Source organism: Gymnoscopelus microlampas, assembly GCF_963454915.1.
Source record: "Gymnoscopelus microlampas genome assembly, chromosome: 22".
NCBI classification, from domain to species: domain Eukaryota; kingdom Metazoa; phylum Chordata; class Actinopteri; order Myctophiformes; family Myctophidae; genus Gymnoscopelus; species Gymnoscopelus microlampas.
In genome coordinates, this window is record NC_139959.1 from 34,451,046 (window position 1) to 34,468,545 (window position 17,500).

The 17,500-nt window shown below is 41.6% G+C and overlaps 1 protein-coding gene across 1 annotated transcript in view; it reads left to right on the plus strand.

Annotated features, from left to right (window-relative positions):
- Positions 1-17,500, plus strand: part of LOC311039039 (sodium channel protein type 3 subunit alpha-like) — a gene marked incomplete at both ends in the record, with an annotated part of 157,229 nt that overhangs the window by 20,440 nt on the left and 119,289 nt on the right. Inside the window, 4 exons of the mRNA XM_084048681.1 lie at positions 3,757-3,846; positions 4,082-4,210; positions 8,001-8,092; positions 11,109-11,351. Coding sequence (XP_083904807.1) covers positions 3,757-3,846; positions 4,082-4,210; positions 8,001-8,092; positions 11,109-11,351 — 554 coding nt within the window. The remainder of the gene's footprint in view (positions 1-3,756; positions 3,847-4,081; positions 4,211-8,000; positions 8,093-11,108; positions 11,352-17,500) is intronic.

Below are 17,500 nucleotides of genomic sequence, written 5' to 3' on the forward strand. Positions count from 1 at the left end.
ATTTGCACACTAAGAACTGTGTGGATTCGTAGGGCTGCTCACCAAACTCACTATGGGGCTTTGTAACGTGCAGTAGATTGATAGGGAGATAGGAGAAAACCCTTCTTCCGTCAGAGCACGACAGATCACCACCAATGTAGGTGAAGGAGACCTTAAGTCACTGCTAACCTCCATTTCCAGTAATCATGAATTGGGTCCCAGGGTCTAGCTCGGCTGTCTTTAACCCTTTAAGGCCGGGAAGGGAACGCATGTGGGTCATTTTAAGATGTCTTTGGGCTATTCAAAAATGGCAGATATACATAGCTTGTAGTTCTGCTATTTGTTGTTTTTTTAATCGCGAAAATGTCTGCAAATCTTTAGTTTGAATATATATATACTTTTTTAAAGCGAACGTTTTTAACAAAAATCTTTGCTTCTGGGGATTTCACAAATTTCTTCTAAATCCTGACAGTTTTTTTCCCCTAATTTTTTTTTTTTTTTTTTTTTAACTTATGTTTCTATATTATCAATGGTTTTCACACTTTTTTCATGTCAAGGACCCCCAAAATAATATGTATTTGTCCCATCCCATCTACAAATATGTTGTTCCAGGGACCCAGAAGCAAAGATTTGAGTTAAAAATGTATGTAAAATATTTGCACAAATGTTCCCAATTTTTCTAAAAATAGCTATCTTTGAATAGCCAAAGAAATCTTAAAATGACACACATGCGTTCCCTTCCCGGCCTTAAAGGGTTAAGACCTGGCACTCTCGAGGGCTTAGATTGCCGGGTGATTTATTTAGAGATGGTGTTTCGATGTCGTTTCAGCAGCTGCAGACACAATTTAATCTCCCGAAGGAGCATTGTCTCGTAGTTTTTTTTTTTTTTATTGTAGCAAATACGTCACTTTATTAATTCATTATGTTTGCCTTTATAGTAAAGTGGAGTGTATTTGTAAATGCAATGATGTATCTCACTTTATCTCATCATTTTACTCCCTGGAGGTAGGCTACTCTCCTTCCGCAAGAGGGAGAAGTATGTTAATAACGAATACATCGAGGACGGCTGGCAAGAGGCCATTGATTCGGTATTTTCTTTTTTTCAGCTGTAACAGATCAAGAGAAACAGTCTACTATCCACAGACTGCACAGTACACTTGTGATACTAAACAGAATGGACCGCTCAATATCTCCATTGTGTTCTAAATGAATGTCATGCCGATCTTGAAACTTACTATCACTATTTTTAGGAATGCAAGTGAATATTCAGGTTGTGGGGTTCTGGGGGTTATTATGTGGCGTGTGAGTTAAGTTTTTAAGGAGAAGGATCCGAGAGCTTTCATCTTGGGTCTCCCTTCAAAAGAGATACATTTGGCATCTTCACAATATAAGCTAATTGATACAATTATTAGCTATTATTAGCCCGAATATGCATTCTGATTAATTGGATTAAGGAGAAGCTCCCCTACCATCCAACTCTGGTACAGAGAGATTTTTGGGGTGCTCCCTCACGAGAGATTGTGTGCAGTGTATAGATCAACGAAACGTCTTTTCTGACAATCCTATTGCCTGAGAAACGTTCAATGACAACATCTCTGGACCACAAAAACGGTTTTTAGGTACGTTGCATTTCAACATTTAGGTTTAGGGTTAGGGTTAAGGTTAGGGTTAGGTTTAGGGTTTGTTAGTATGCAATGTACAATTAGCCATTGACTCTACATGGTTCTCACCTGCAGACCACTTTCATATGCAACATATGCGACCAGGCTGTTTCTGAAGATATGGGCCCCAATGTTGGACTATTTCCCAACCGAAATCTCTCGAATCTTCTAAAAGGTCAATGTCCTTGGGGGGGGGGGGGGGGGGTGTTGTTCTGTATAGGTACCTACTTCTACAGGAGATATGTCCTGCTATGTGCAATATGGAAGTGTTGTGGCATGTTTTATGTGGCTGGTTGTTTAAAAACAAAAACAAAGATTATTTTGGGGCGTCACCAGTTCAAATATGAGTCTTTTGGGATGTCCCCAGTTCAAATATGAGTCTTTTGGGGGGGGGGTCCCCAGAAAAATATGAGTCTTTTGGGGCGCCCCCAGTTCAAATATGATTTTGGGGGGTCCCCAGTTCAAATATGATAATTTTGGGCGGTCCCCAGTTCAAATATGATTATTTCGGGTGGTTGCGGCCTGATCTACACTCTAGTATCACTACTGTTAATGAAGTCAAGACGTGAGTACTTCGTCCACACCTGTGTGTGTGTGTGTGTGTGTGTGTGTGTGTGTGTGTGTGTGTGTGTGTGTGTGTGTGTGTGTGTGTGCGCGCACGTGCGCGTGTGCATGCAAGCTGATGAATCATCTCCACAGAAAAGCAACACACAAAAAAATGAAGCGTAATCTTATTTAGGTGAAAAATGAGTTAAAGTTTTAGACTTAGAATCTTCAAAGTAAAACTCATCATATTTTCTCTTTGTTATGTAACTGTGACTTTTTTTGTGGGGACTCTCATAATAATAGGGACACGACAATAGCCTGCACACCCACAGTAAAATCCTCAGTCTTAATGAATCCGTTTATAACTCGGTGAGTGTTCCAAATGTCACCAAACGGCACACTCACAGAGTTAAATGAATACTTGTAATTTTACAGTGTCACTGTCTATCTCTCCACACACGCGCACACTCGCACGCGTACACACACACGCACACACGCACACGCACGCACACACACACACACACACACACACACACACACACACACACACACACACACACACACACACACACACACACACACACACACACACACACACACACACACACACACACACACACACAGTGAGATGCGTGTGTCTTTCTCTCCACACACACACAAAAGGGAGATTTCTTTCTCAGAGCTCCGTCTATTCACACCTGCAAAGGATTGTGGGACAGGTGGGGGGAGGGGCGGGGTGGAATGGACAATAGCCCCTCTGTCACCTTTTTAATGTGACAACAATTCACTCCTATTTTTGTCCTAAAACAACAGAGCTGCTCAAGTCTTAGAGTGGCAATCCAGATTTTCTGTATGGGAGAGCGAGGGATAATAAACGGAGAGCAATTCATTGTTGAGAAATAACCCCCCCCCCCCCCCCCGATAGGGTGATAAGACCCCGGCGCGTAGAGAAGGGGTCTCATCACCCTGAGGGGGTTCATCTCTCAACAATGACCCGCTCCCCATTGATCATACTGCATGCGTATAACACGACTACTTAATAATGAAATGAATACATTTGATGTAATTGATTTGAAAAGGATTCACTTGCTTACGGTAATCAAATGTTGTCTGCTAATTTATGCCAGGTGTGTCCAGTGCAACATGATTGCCATGGAAAGGAATTGTTGATAAAAAATGAATCAATACTCAGTTACTGCATTGTGTATTCTCAACTCAAATGTTTTCAACAACATTATGTAGTGTACTATTTAGCTGTAAATATCACAGTGTTTTTGTTCACATGTTGGGTACAGCAAACGCTAGAGATATTAGACTTAATTCAGGCATGCTACATAGACAATATTCTTTCACTAGTATATTTTTCCCACCAGAAATGTACTGGAAATGTATTCATGTATTTTAAAGTTTAATGCGTACCGTTTCTGACAACTCCGTTGTGAATTCTGGGAATAGTACTTCTGACAGGCTAGACAGAACAGAGTTGTGGTAAAAAGGACTACAAACATGTCTGCTATGCAGAATTACATTATATCCAGTATGTATTTTTTTCCTTAACGAGCCGGTTAACGATCTTCAGCCTCATCATCATGTGCACCATCCTCACTAACTGCTGCTTCATGGCCATGTCTGAACCTGCCTACTGGGCCAAATACCTCGAGTAAGTACCTGTCTGTCTGTCTGTCTGTCTGTCTGTCTGTCTGTCTGTCTGTCTGTCTGTCTGTCTGTCTGTCTGTCTGTCTGTCTGTCTGTCTGTCGTGAGACACACACTCAATAAATAATTTGCTTTCTTTACCAAATCCTCATTTTCACCCCTGTATCTATCTATCTATCTATCTATCTATCTATCTATATATATATATATATATATATATATCTCTTTCTGTGTCTCTCAGGTATACCTTCACAGGTATCTACACATTTGAGTCGTTGATAAAGATCCTGGCCAGGGGGTTCTGCATCGGACCCTTCACCTTCCTGAGAGACCCCTGGAACTGGCTGGACTTCAGTGTCATTGTCATGGCGTGAGTAACATGCACGCAGGCACACGCACACGCACATACGCGCGCGCACGCACACACACACGCACGCACGCACGCACGCACGCACGCACACGCGCACGCGCACGCGCACGCGCACACACGCACACGCACACGCACGCGCACGCACACGCACACACTTACATACTGGAGGGGGGGTGTGTGTCCTTGAACTGGAAGGGTCTTATTGCGATCAGATGGGCATTTGGCGGGACAGGACACATATGTCTCCTCTCTTTCTCTCTCACACACACACACACACACACACACACACACACACACACACACACACACACACACACACACACACACACACACATACACACGTGATAGCTTGTTAAAGATCTGCTATTAGCCGTCAGCTGCTCGCCGTCAGTTGCCAGTTTTTAGCTTCTATTTGCCATCTGTTGGTCTTTAGCCGCTAGTTGCTAGCGGTTAGCTGCATGCTAGTGACGATAGCGTGCTGTTTGGTTTTTAATATTAAGCTCATGCCTAATTTATACTTTGTTGTACACCGGTGTTGCGTGCCAGAAATAGCCGACGCGCTAGCTCGCAAGGATGCGACGCCTTGTGAGCTAGTGCGTCGGCTATTTTTGGCACGCGACACAGTCGTAGGCTATGACAAAGTAGAAATCAAAGCTTTAGTCCGCATTCAAGTTTAAAAAGTGAAAGGTTAAACAAAGCATCCCTCATCAGTCAGCAATAATTGTATATATTGTTTGATTAATTGATTAAGTAATTGATTGATTGATTTATTGATTGATTGAATACTTTAAGAGTCAAAACATTTAAACAACACAGAGGTAGCCTACAGTAAGACATTAGGCTAAAAGGACAGCACAAAAAAAGTCCGGGGACTTTTTCCAATACAAATAGCTATATTTATAGAGGAGAACAAATCATTTCAAGGGGATTTAAAATCTAACTTCAGTTTTCTGATAGATGCTTTGTCCGGCCAGTTTAGAAAGACCCCAGTGATTCACATCTTTTAATGGATGATGTCAGGGCATTCCACATTACGGTGGCAGAGTAGTGGAATGAGAATCTTTCCCATGTCTTTTTAAAAAAATTCGGGCGAACCAGATCTTAAGTGCAGCCCTTTGCTGCTGTGGCTGTGGGTGTCACTCACTCTGGAGAAGTGGTGAGGGCAATGTCCCTCTGAACATCTTAAAGGGATGGTTCACCCCCAAAAAATGTTTTTGTTTTCGTCGCATTCCTAAGCCAATAATTTGTTGAGCATTGGCGTCTCCGGTAGGAGACTCAAAGTGTCAACTTTGAGTCTCCTGCCGGAGACATTAGCATCTTTTTGCCGGTCATCAAATTATAAAACAAAAAAATCTCCATGAATTCACGTCTCCATGGGGTGTGTAATCGATAGAGAAAAAAAAAACATTTTTAGGGTGAACTATCCCTTTAAATACCAACACCATTGATATTTGCTTAACCCTGTCTTCTCCCCTGGGCCATCCCGAACTAGCAAAAGTGTGTTTGAATTACGTGGGTCATGGGCTTTATAGGCTCTTTGTTATATAAACACATGGGCAAAGTTACCTACTATGGCTTTAGACAAAGCATCCTTCAACAGTTACTAAACATTATATACAGTATAGTTTTGTTACGTAAACACACGGTCAAAGTTACATACTATGACTTTAAACAAGGATCATATTATCAGTTGTAATATGATCTTTAACCCATTAAGACCTGGAACGCATCTATTTTTTGATTTGAGCTAAAAAGCATTATTTTACACTTTGAGCTATACAAAAATAGCAGATATACAAGCTCATAGCGCGGCACCGAGTGCCGCGCTACGAGCTTGTAGATCTGCTATTTTTGAAAAATCGTGAAAATGTATGCAAATCTTTGAATATATATATTTTTAAAGCGAACATTTTTAACTCAAATCTTTGCTTCTGGGGGTCCCTGGAACAAAATATTTTGATGGGGGTCCCTCGCCAAATACATATAATTTTGGGGGTCCTTGAAATGAAAAAGATTGAGCACCACTGATATAGAAACATACATTTTTAAGAATACTGTTGAGATTTAGGAGACATGTAGAATCGACTTCAGGTCTCAATGTTAATGGAAGGCTGTAGTGCTACTGTACATCATGTTTAGTCCCACCGCTGGGGAGCCAAATGGCCCTATCTCGCCTAAACTTACTAGCCATATCTTTATATTTTGAAAAACATTTTAAAATTGTTCAACTAGCCGATCTACATCGACACATTGTGAGCTTGTAGATTGGCTATTTGACATACTTTAAAATGTTTTTCAAAATAGTAAAAAATGGCAAAAAGGTTTAGGCAGCGTGCAAGATGGGCCCCACAATGTCCGTCCCTGGCTCACTGACTGGCGCCATTGTGGCTCTCATGGCCGGTCTGATTGAATCTGAACCTGTTCACCCATGTCCCTGTGGACTGTCTGTCTTCTATGCATCTGCTGTTAGATACTAGTGGTTGGTGAATTTCAATTCATCACCTTTTTACGTTTTTATTTTTTTCAAAAAACAGAATAAACTGAAACAACATTTTTTTTCACCCTTATTGTTATTGTTATTGTTATTGTTATTATTATCATTATTATTGTTATTATTATTATATTTTCCTAAAAAAAAAGATCAGATCTATGTAGCATTTCAAGTTTTGTCCTAGTCTAAATTATGTTATGTTATTTCCAACTGTTAGTTATATGGTAATAGTAATATGACATTGTTTATTAATTTCCTTTTATGGTTCCTGTATTTGTACTATTCAAAAACATTATTTCATTTTGACTTTTTGTTTTCAATTCCAGTTTAGTTTTGATTCTTTTTTTTAAACTGGGGTTTGCTAGTTTAGTTTAGGCTTAGTATTAGTTTAGTTCTGATTAGTTTTAGTGTTCGTTTTAGTTTGTAATTGCATTATAGAATAGTCAGGGATTAGATTCAACAAGGTGAATAGCAAAAATCTGATCCAATATACGATACATATATTTTTGAAGAAGTTTTTGAAGTTAAGACAAAGACTAAAGTTTTCTCTATGATTTAGTCAGTTTTGTAAACACACTATTTTTTTTTCTTTTTTAGTAAAGCCTTGTTTTCATTCAAATGTTATGTACATTTATTTGTCGCTATTTCCCTAGTTTTAGAGTGACCTCTAATAACCCTGATCTCTCATCTTCTCTCTTCCTCTCTGTGTGTCGCTAAACCTCTTCTGCCTGTTGGGGCGCTGTGGTTTATACCGCCCCCTGCAGGATGCTAACAGAGTTTATCAAAGTAGGGAACCTCACGGCTCTGAGAACCTTTAGGGTGCTGAGGGCCCTCAAAACCATCTCGGTCATCCCAGGTAAGGCCAGGCCACCAGGAGGCGCTTACGCTGGGCACACAACCCAACGATGACATTTGTGAACGTCGCTGTTTAATGTCCCCCTCTGTGCCATCTGATCTCTGCCGTGTGTCGCAGTCTTCAAAACCCCGCCCACACCCTCCACTTCCTACTTTTTCGATCAATTGCAGGGCTGTGGTCCTTAACCCCGCCCCCTCCCTCTGCCACACTCTGTATCAAGCGCGCTCTCTCTCTCTCTCTCTCTCTCTCTCTCTCTCTCTCTCTCTCTCTCTCTCTCTCTCTCTCTCTCCATCTTTGCCTCCCTCTCCCTCTCTCTCGCTTGTTGGTGTCACTGTTGCCGTGTTGTCATACCTCTTTGTGTGTGTTTGTCTCTGTGTGTGTGTGTTTGTGTGTCTGTGTCTGTGTGTGTGATTGGTGTCTCCTGGCTGGCTCGCCGGCTGCAGATATGTGACAGAGTTTGTGGACCTGGGTAACGTGTCGGCGTTGCGGACGTTCAGGGTGCTGCGAGCGCTCAAAACCATCTCGGTCATCCCAGGTGAGGAATGGTTGAGCATCCAACCGTCCGTCCGTCCGTCCGCCCCGAAGCACGGAGGAACTCACTGAATGGCTGTGTGTGCATACTAAACACTAACTAGTATGCAACACAAATACACAACGCTAGCCTACTAGATAGTGTGCACTACTAGTATGCACTCAGTATGCATACTAAGACTGCTTATGCTCTAAGATTAGTATGCACTTAGTATGCATATTAAGACTTAGAATGCTTAGTATGCTAAGATTATTATGCACTTAGTATGCATATTAAGACTTAGTATGCTTTAAGATTAGTATGCACTTAGTATGCATAGCAATACTTAGCATGCAATTACGTAGTATGCATAGTAAGACTTATATGCACTTACGAAGTATGCATAGTAAGACTTAGTATGCACTTATGTAGTATGTATAGTATGACGTTGTATTCACTAAGACTACACCACATACTTGCTACATTAAATCGTTTTTAGTGTTTTTTCTAAATACTGAGTGGACATCAGAGGATTAGTGGCACATTTCAAGAAACAACACAAAAATCTACAGAATGGCCCAATAATGAGCAGATGATCACTTGAGCTCTAATCATTAAATGTTAAATAGCTACAATGCTATTTAATTCTAATGCATATATCTCATGAATCTTATTCTGGGAATTTTTGGTGATACGTTATCTATCTGTGGCCTTATTGCGGCAATAAGCTGCATCAAGTTGATGCACTCGTAAAAAGGCCTTTATAAAGTGTTGTTAGTCTACCATGCACAGTAGTGAAGCACAATCACTTATTCAATAACAGAAGAGATTATTACTTCACTATATATATATATTTTTTAAACTATGGCCAGCTAATTTTCTTCCCAATTATTGTCAGTTAGCATGGAAAATGATTTACAAGTTTATGTGAAAATCCGAGTGTGTGGTTTGCATTAGCATCAACTTTGGAAGACAAGGCCACTGTTAGTCACAAATTAACTAACATGCTAAGTGCTAAACTAAAACTAAAAACTTGCCAAACTATTTTCCCCCATAAGACAATAAAATGGTGACTGAAGAAAAAACATATTTGAAAAGCATAACGCAAATTTCAGTATTTAATTGATACAGTAGCTTGGCTAGCCTCTGTGTACCACTCTGCATGCTAATATTAACATGTCTTCATCATGATATAATGAGATCATTTAACATGCTAGTAGCATGTTATGGACATTATTCAGACATGCTAACGCCTAAATTGTACTCCGTCTCACGATTGGGTCGATTGCGGACCAGATCCGAAGCTTTTGGCGTGACAGAGTACAACTTGAACCTCAACAGTTCATAATCATGACACACTGGTGACGTTATAAGCATGAATTAAGCATGTTATAACAGAAGTCACAATCATAACCATGGTCACCGTTCATTCATTAGCCTACAGACGCTACATTAGCAATGTGTCCATAAAACAGAAATAAGAAAATACAATCAGACGACGCGAGTGAAATTTAGATTGCGGGACTGAATTGTTAGTGAAACTTCTATTTTGTAGCGTCTTCTTCCAAGGAATCAGATATATTTTAATCAGTTAAAACATTAAAAGAATGTTTGTATGTGTGTGTGTTTGTTTGTTTGTTTGTTTTTTTGTTTTGTTTGTGGTGAAGGGTTTGGCTTGTTGTTTGTTTGTCGTGTTGTGATTGGTTCCACGTGTACTTACCATGTGTCTCTCAAATATTAATGTTTTTGTTGTTGTTTTGTTGTCGGTCTGTTTTTGATTGTACGTTTTTAACAGTGACATTTTGAGAACAATTTTTGCATCACATGAAAACCTCCCATCTTCACAGTTCGGTTTCAGAGTAAATGTATAGAAAAAAAAATACGGAGGCCATGTAAAAGCAACATCCTCAGTGTAAATGTCATAGTTAAAACAACAGTCGGTATTTTACAGTGTGTTTGTGAACCAGCACAGAACCTGGGAACCCTGTATACCTTTTCGGTATTTGGGATGACGGTATCCAGGGTCCCTTGAAAGTCAATGCCTTCTCCCATTCACCTGCTGGTACCACTTTCTGATCAGCGCCTGTTGATTGGCGCTGATCGGCGTTGCTATTAACCATGTTTAATCCATATTTTAGAATTGAGTCATGGATATAGATGTGATAATGTGTTGGGTAATTTAAAAGAGAAAATCTGATTCTAGATTTGCAGTTGTGTGGTTTTCATCTGATACCAATCATATTTTAATGCCTGAAATAGAGACTTTTGTTTATAAAGTGTTGTTAGTCTACCATGCACAGTAGTACAAGCACAATCACTTATTCAATAACAGAAGAGATTATTACTTCACTATATATATATATATATATATATATTTTTTTTTTATTTTTATTTTTTTTATTTTTTTTTAACTATGGCCAGCTCATTTTCTTCCCAATTATTGTCAGTTTGTATGGAAAATGATTTACAAGTTTATGTGAAAATCCGAGTGTGTGGTTTGTTGCCAGCATTAGCGTCAACTTTAAAGAAGGAAGTAAGGAAGAGGCCCAATTTCATTCCAATATGGCTGCTGTGCATAGAGCCTATATTGACGAGGCATGCCAATCATTTACGTAATTTAAAAGGATAGTTCACTCCCAAAATGACTATTCTATCTATCCATTAGTCACCCCATGAAAGACTTGAATTCATGGATATTTTTTTTGTTTTTGTCGCATTCCTAAGCCAAAAATGTGATGAATGTCAGCGGTTCCGCTAGGAGACACAAAGAGTCTCGTTTGAATCTCCTTAGCGGAACCGCTGACTACCGGTCCGCTGGTCATCAAATTATTGGCTTAGGATGCGACTAACACAAAAAAAAAAATCTCCATGGGGTTACTAATCGAAAGAAAACTTTTTTTTGTTGGGTGAACTATCCCTTTAATAACTGGTTAAAACTGGGATATTTATTCAAGATACTTGACACATTCTTGACTTTAACCTCGACGGCGTTTACATTGCCGTGCGCGTTTGCGTATCGTCCACGTGTGTGTGTGTTCAGGCCTGAAGACCATCGTAGGCGCGCTCATCCAGTCGGTGAAGAAGCTGGCGGACGTGATGATCCTGACGGTGTTCTGCCTCAGCGTGTTCGCGCTCATCGGCCTGCAGCTCTTCATGGGGAACCTCCGGCAGAAGTGCGTCCGCTCGGCGGCCCACTGTGTCAACGGCTCCCTGCCGGTCAACGCCTCCTTCTACTGTAACAACAAGACCTGGGGCAACATGAGGGACTTTGTCAACGACGAAGGTACGCATGAGATTTGAGTTACAAAAGCAAACATTTGTAACTCAAATCTTTGCTTCTGGGGGATTCAACAGTTTTTTGAAAAAACTTATGTCGCCATAATATCAGTGGTTCTTTTTTCCATGTCAAGGACCCCCAAAATGACATGTATTTGGCCGCGGACCCCCATCTAAAAATATATGTTCCAGGGACCACCCGGAAGCAAAGATTCGAGTTAAAATTGTTCACTTTAAAACAATATATATTCAAAGATTTGCACACATTTTCACAATTTTTCAAAAATTCTTCAGGTCTTAAAGGGTTAACTCATTGACTGCCAACTGACGAGTATACCCGTCAGTTGGCCCAAGGCACACACTGCCATTGGCGAATATGACGTTGTGTGTTTTCAGTGGTTTTCCACTAGATGGCGCAGTTTGCTAACCTGGGAGTCACCGTATAACCATTAATTCACAGAGAAGCAAAGCGGCAGCGCATCACGTGAACGCAGATAAACCCTGCCCGTTTACTTCCTTGTTAATTTATTTGGATGAATAGATTTTTCTGTTGCTTTTTGCTTTAGCGATCGGCAGCTGGATCTTTGCGAAGAAAAACTTTCTATGGTTTTATTTAGGGTTAGTGAAAACGCTCAGAATCGCTGGCAAGGGCAGACATGACGTTCAACAGAATATCCATGAATTGAAGTCTCCATGGGGTGACTAATCGACAGAAAATAAGTCATTTTGGGGGTGAACTATCCCTTTAATACATTAATACAGCCTTCTACTGTAATAACAAGACCTGGAGCAATATGAGCGACTTTGTCATTGATGAAGGTATGAATGCATACTGTTCATGCATTAACCCATTAAATACACACACACACACACACACACACACACAAAAGTTTCAGTTGGGAAGAGCGGGGACAAACGCCGCAACTTTTACCTCCCCGCACAGAGATTATTTAATTTCATGTAACCATACTTTTTTTTGTGAACAAGAGACACTTGTTTACCCACAGTTTGTTTTAAATGTTGATGAAACGAGTCAGACTCAATCATCAACCATGCTGATTGTCAAATAAATAGGCTCTATGCACAGAAGCCATATTGGACAGAAATTGGGCCCCTTCATTGCTTCCTTCACATATGTTACCAATGATACTAATGAAGGCTCTGTTCCATTTAGTGTAGCACAGTGGTTCTCAAACTTTTTAAGACCACTGTCCACTCCATGTCCAAATCACAATGGAGCCAAGTTGGTTCATTATATCAATAATAATAATAATAAACTTTATTTATATAGCACCTTTTTAAACAGTGTTACAAAGTGCTTAACAACATAAAATCAAACAGTGAATCAAAGAACATAGATAATTACAACAGTAAAAATAACACATAATAGTATCAACAGTATAAAAAGTTTAGGAGGTTAAGAAAGCCTTTCTATAAAAATGAGTCTTTAATTTTGATTTAAAAATGGTGATGGAACTAGCAACCCTGAGGTCCAATGGGAGACTGTTCCAAAGTGTAGGGGCCCTGATGGCAAAGGCCCGATCACCCCTGGTCACCAGCCTAGACATAGGAGGATCTAATAGGGCTGCATCGGAGGACCTTAGGCGGCGGACAGGCACATGTGGTTGTAGCAGGTCAGTTAAATATTGTGGTGCCAGGCCATTAAGAGCTTTAAAAGTTAATAGTAAAATCTTAAAATCTATTCTAAAAGATACTGGCAGCCAGTGCAGTGCAGCCAGTACCGGGGTTATATGTTCGGATCTCCTAGTCCCAGAGATGAGTCTGGCGGCGGCATTTTGAACTAACTGCAGGCGATGTATGGATCCTTTGCTAAGAGTGGAATATAGGGCGTTACAGTAATCCAGGCGTGATGAAATGAGGGCATTAATAACTTTGTGGAGGTTAGGGGTGGAAAGGACAGGGCGGATTCTATGTATGTTCCTTATGTGGAAGAAACAGGTGGAAACCACGGTTTTTACCTGAGCCTCAAGGCGGAGGTCAGAGTCTAATAATACACCCAGATTTCTTGCTACTGGTGTGATGTTGGCTGACATGGAGTCAAGACAGTTGTGTAAATGGAGTCTGGAAGTGAGAGGGCCGAACATGAGAATTTCTGATTTGTTTGTATTGAGTTGGAGGAAATTTGCAGACATCCAGTTTTGGAGATCGGCCAGTTGTAGCCTAGGTACAGCAAATACCCAGCCAATCTAACTATATAAATGGCGAGCAACTTCCGTGCCCTCAGTGTCCACACCCCACAGCTCTGTTATCGACTAAACACAACACCGTCACACCACATGTCGCCAACACTGTCGCCACGGCGGGCGGCCTGAATTTACGTTTCGCGTAGGGCACCTGCCATGCCTCACTACACCGTTCCCACCTCGCAACATAATTAATTCTACTCACCAAATGTCGGACACAACGGAAGTGGAAGCAGCTTCCTACCGCTTACCGTGCGTACCACCGAGGCCAACACAACACCACGGCCCGCCATTGAAAATCCCCCAAACAACAAGAGCACGTTGCTCTGCTCTGCTCCACACACCAGGCTAGGTTCATGACACCAAAGGATTAGCCAGTGATGTCATCATTACTGGTCAACACACCAGGCTAGGTTCATGACAGCAAAGGATTCGACAGTGATGTCATCATTATGCAACCCGGAAGTACACATCGCCGGCATTGGGATGCCAGGTTGGGATGCCACGCCAGAAACAAGCAAGAACCTGCATGATTTTTTTTTTTTTTTTTTTTTTTTTTTTTTTTTTTTTTACCGTTTGGAGATTTTCATCCGACGACTTTGGCGCGGACCACCAGGGGGTCCGCGGACCCCCTGAAACATAAAAAATATTATTTCTTCCCCATTTTTTTCTCAATTTTTTTACTTTTACATTACAACTTTTTTTTTTTTTTTTTTTTTTTCCCAAATGTTCATCCCATATATACACGCGCCCACGCTGGGCCCCGTGCGCGGCTGGGGGGACCTCTAGTTGATAATAATCAATAACATGTCAGAATATCCTCTGTCGGTCCAAGGTTTCTGACCCGAAATCAAATGGAGGTCCAGACTAATTTAAGGGTCCTTGATATGAAAAAGGTTAGGTTAAACACAATGGTGATCAATCAAAATGTTCACTTCATTTTATTCAGTCACTTGTCATCAGTCTACATTTAACACATCGGGTGCCGGTCTGAACCGTGTTTTCAGTCTTTTTGTTTTTTTTCTGTTTTTTTCCACACGGGAGGGGCTGGAGCAGCTCTGGAATCACCCACGGTGAATCTGAGAAGGAAGGGCCTTATAGATCACCGTGCCAAAAACATGGCTCCCCATCCGCTTCCATTCTATCTCCTTCTCTAAAACCCCTATAACTCTCAAACTTTTTACGTTGTGGAAAACGACTCATTGATCGCTCCGCCATTGTGACCCGCGCTAAAGATGCTATCGTTCCAGGCGTTAGCCAGGACCGTCGTGCAAAATGCACGCATGCTTTGTTTCACATGGATTGCTCGTCGTGGAGTCTACAGCTTAAACAGCGCCGCGCAGCTCAGCGACACCGAACGTAATCTGTTATTATAAAATTCTGGCACGGAATGTGTTAAAAGGCTTTTGAAATGGTGCACAAACATTTAATGTGACTTTTTTCTTTCTGAGTCTCAAAAGGGCAATGGTTTAAACCTGGAAACCTTTCGTAAACAGAAACACATTGGCATAACTTTGCATTTGCCTATACATTCAACCACAATGAAATATTACACAATAGAGGTATAGGCAACCTTAGGCACGGGTGTCAACATTGGCACAGGGTGATCACTGACACACTGGCATAAGTGTGTGAGAGAGGTTTTTTCTTTTAAAATTAAATATTCAAAAAAGGTTTAGTCAGTTAAATTAAGTCCACTCACATCAATATACAAATGACATCCTGCACATAATTCTACATTCATTCAAACTGATAACTCTGACTGGGGAGGGAGTCTCGGAGATATGTGGGTTATTGCTCTGAGTCTAATGATCACTACATCCTGAAAGAACATAATTACTAAAGAAAACGTTGTTATGTATAGCCTATGGATAATCAACATCAGTTGCAAATATTACATTTTGATGTGGTGTCATAATTAAACTTACTGTAAGTTGATGAATTTTCATTAACTTTTTCATTTATCATCCTCTAATCTTACCTCCTTAGGACTGAGACCATGATAAAGCTCTGATGCTTTGAGGAGATAATCCCTCAGGACAGCTTCTTTATCAGAAGAAAACACTTTGTTATGGGCCCTGTAGTCTGGTAATGGCACATCTGGTAGGCTACAAGGAAGGCATCGGGTGGGTAGAGACCTATTAAGGTCTTTCTGACCATAGCCCTGGGCATCGGCTGCAAACAACGCCAAAATAAACACTTCTTAGAAACAGGGCGACATGCAACCACAATGCCAAATGCGTAATGCGCCGTTCGCCCCTCCGCCGTCGTTTTACTAGTTAGCACAATGGCTAATGAATATTTTTCAATGGAACCTTCACTGAGACGTAGCCTACATATTAGCCTAACAGACAAAATCCATTTACAATCGGCACCAAATAAACACAGCCTTGCAAACAGAAAACGCTCAATAATGGTATTTTTTTTACTTACAATGTTAAAAAAAAAAATGTGTCTGTATCTCCGTCAATCCTGGTCAGAAACGAAAACTTTTTCAGCTCCGACGGTTTGAGGACGACCGGAAAAGGACGACGTCAACGGAAATCCGATTCCTCAAGTGTAGCAGGTTAAAATGTCCGACTTGCAACTGTCCAGCTGCGCCGTTGGTCCCAGCTCTCCCCTACTACTGATTTAGGAGGAATGTGGGTTAAAAAAACGTAGTCTGAAGCGGACTTAAGCCATAAGAGTCACCGCCCAGCGAACCGCCAGGCGAGCGATTCGCTGTGCCGCACGATACGAAGTCTGCTTCAGCCGGCAGAGGTGGACAGAATTCTATACGGACAGAAAATAGCAGATCTTCAAGATCACAATGCATCTGCGACGTGTTTTGGGCTTGAAGATCTGTTATTTGACGTAAACTATTGAATGATGACTTGATAGAAAGTGTCTTCTATAACCAGTCAACAATGGCTCACCGTGTGTGTACACAATGACACGTGTGTGTGTGTGTGTGTGTGTGTGTGCGTGTGCGTGTGCGTGTGCGTGTGCGTGTGCGTGTGCGTGTGAGTGTGTGTGTGCGTGTGCGTGTGCGTGTGCGTGTGTGTGTGTGTGTGATTGGTATTTCCTAAATGGACTGGACAATGTCAAGTTGGCAGTGTGCTTAACTACTGACGTCAGCCCCTACACACACACGCACGTACACACACCTACACGCACACACACACACACACACACACACACACACACACACACACACACACACACACACACACACACACACACACACACACACACACACACACACACACACACACACACAGTTGTCAGGCTGTTAGGGGCATGATTTGTCAAAAGGCACACACAAGCAGTTCAGCCGACATGCATAGCCTACAAGAAGTGACACACACACACACACGCATGTACGCGCGCACGCACGCACGCACACACGCACACAAACATGCGCGCGCATAGCGTGACAGGCCTGCATCATGTAAGCTACTGCCTGTCTTCACTGTCACATTCACTGCTACTCTGTGTGTGTGTGCGTGTGTGTGTGTGTGTGTGTGTGTGTGTGTGTGTGTGTGTGTGTGTGTGTGTGTGTGTGTGTGTGTGTGTGTGTGTGTGTGTGTGGCTCCTCCTCTTTCTTAGTCCACTTCCTCCCGGGTGCTTGTGCTGTGTTTATTCCTACGAACAACAACACTACGTGTTTAGGCCAGCGGTGCTGACAGATTCTGCTGCTAGCACCATCTGTCTTGAGAGATTAACGCAGAGGAGGAAGAGAATAGAATAAACAGGTTGTTTATTCTATGTTTTCTCCTCTCCTCTCTCCTCCAGCAGTAAGTTCTTCTTAATGTTATCTGGTCTCCTCTCATTCATGTCATCGTCAGTGTGTGACACATAGAAGAACAGCGTATCTGACTGCCCCCTGCCAGCCCCCCCTGCAGGGCCCCTGCTTTCACAAGCTAGTGAAAATAGCCAATCTACCAACCTGCATCGCGATGCATAGTAAAAG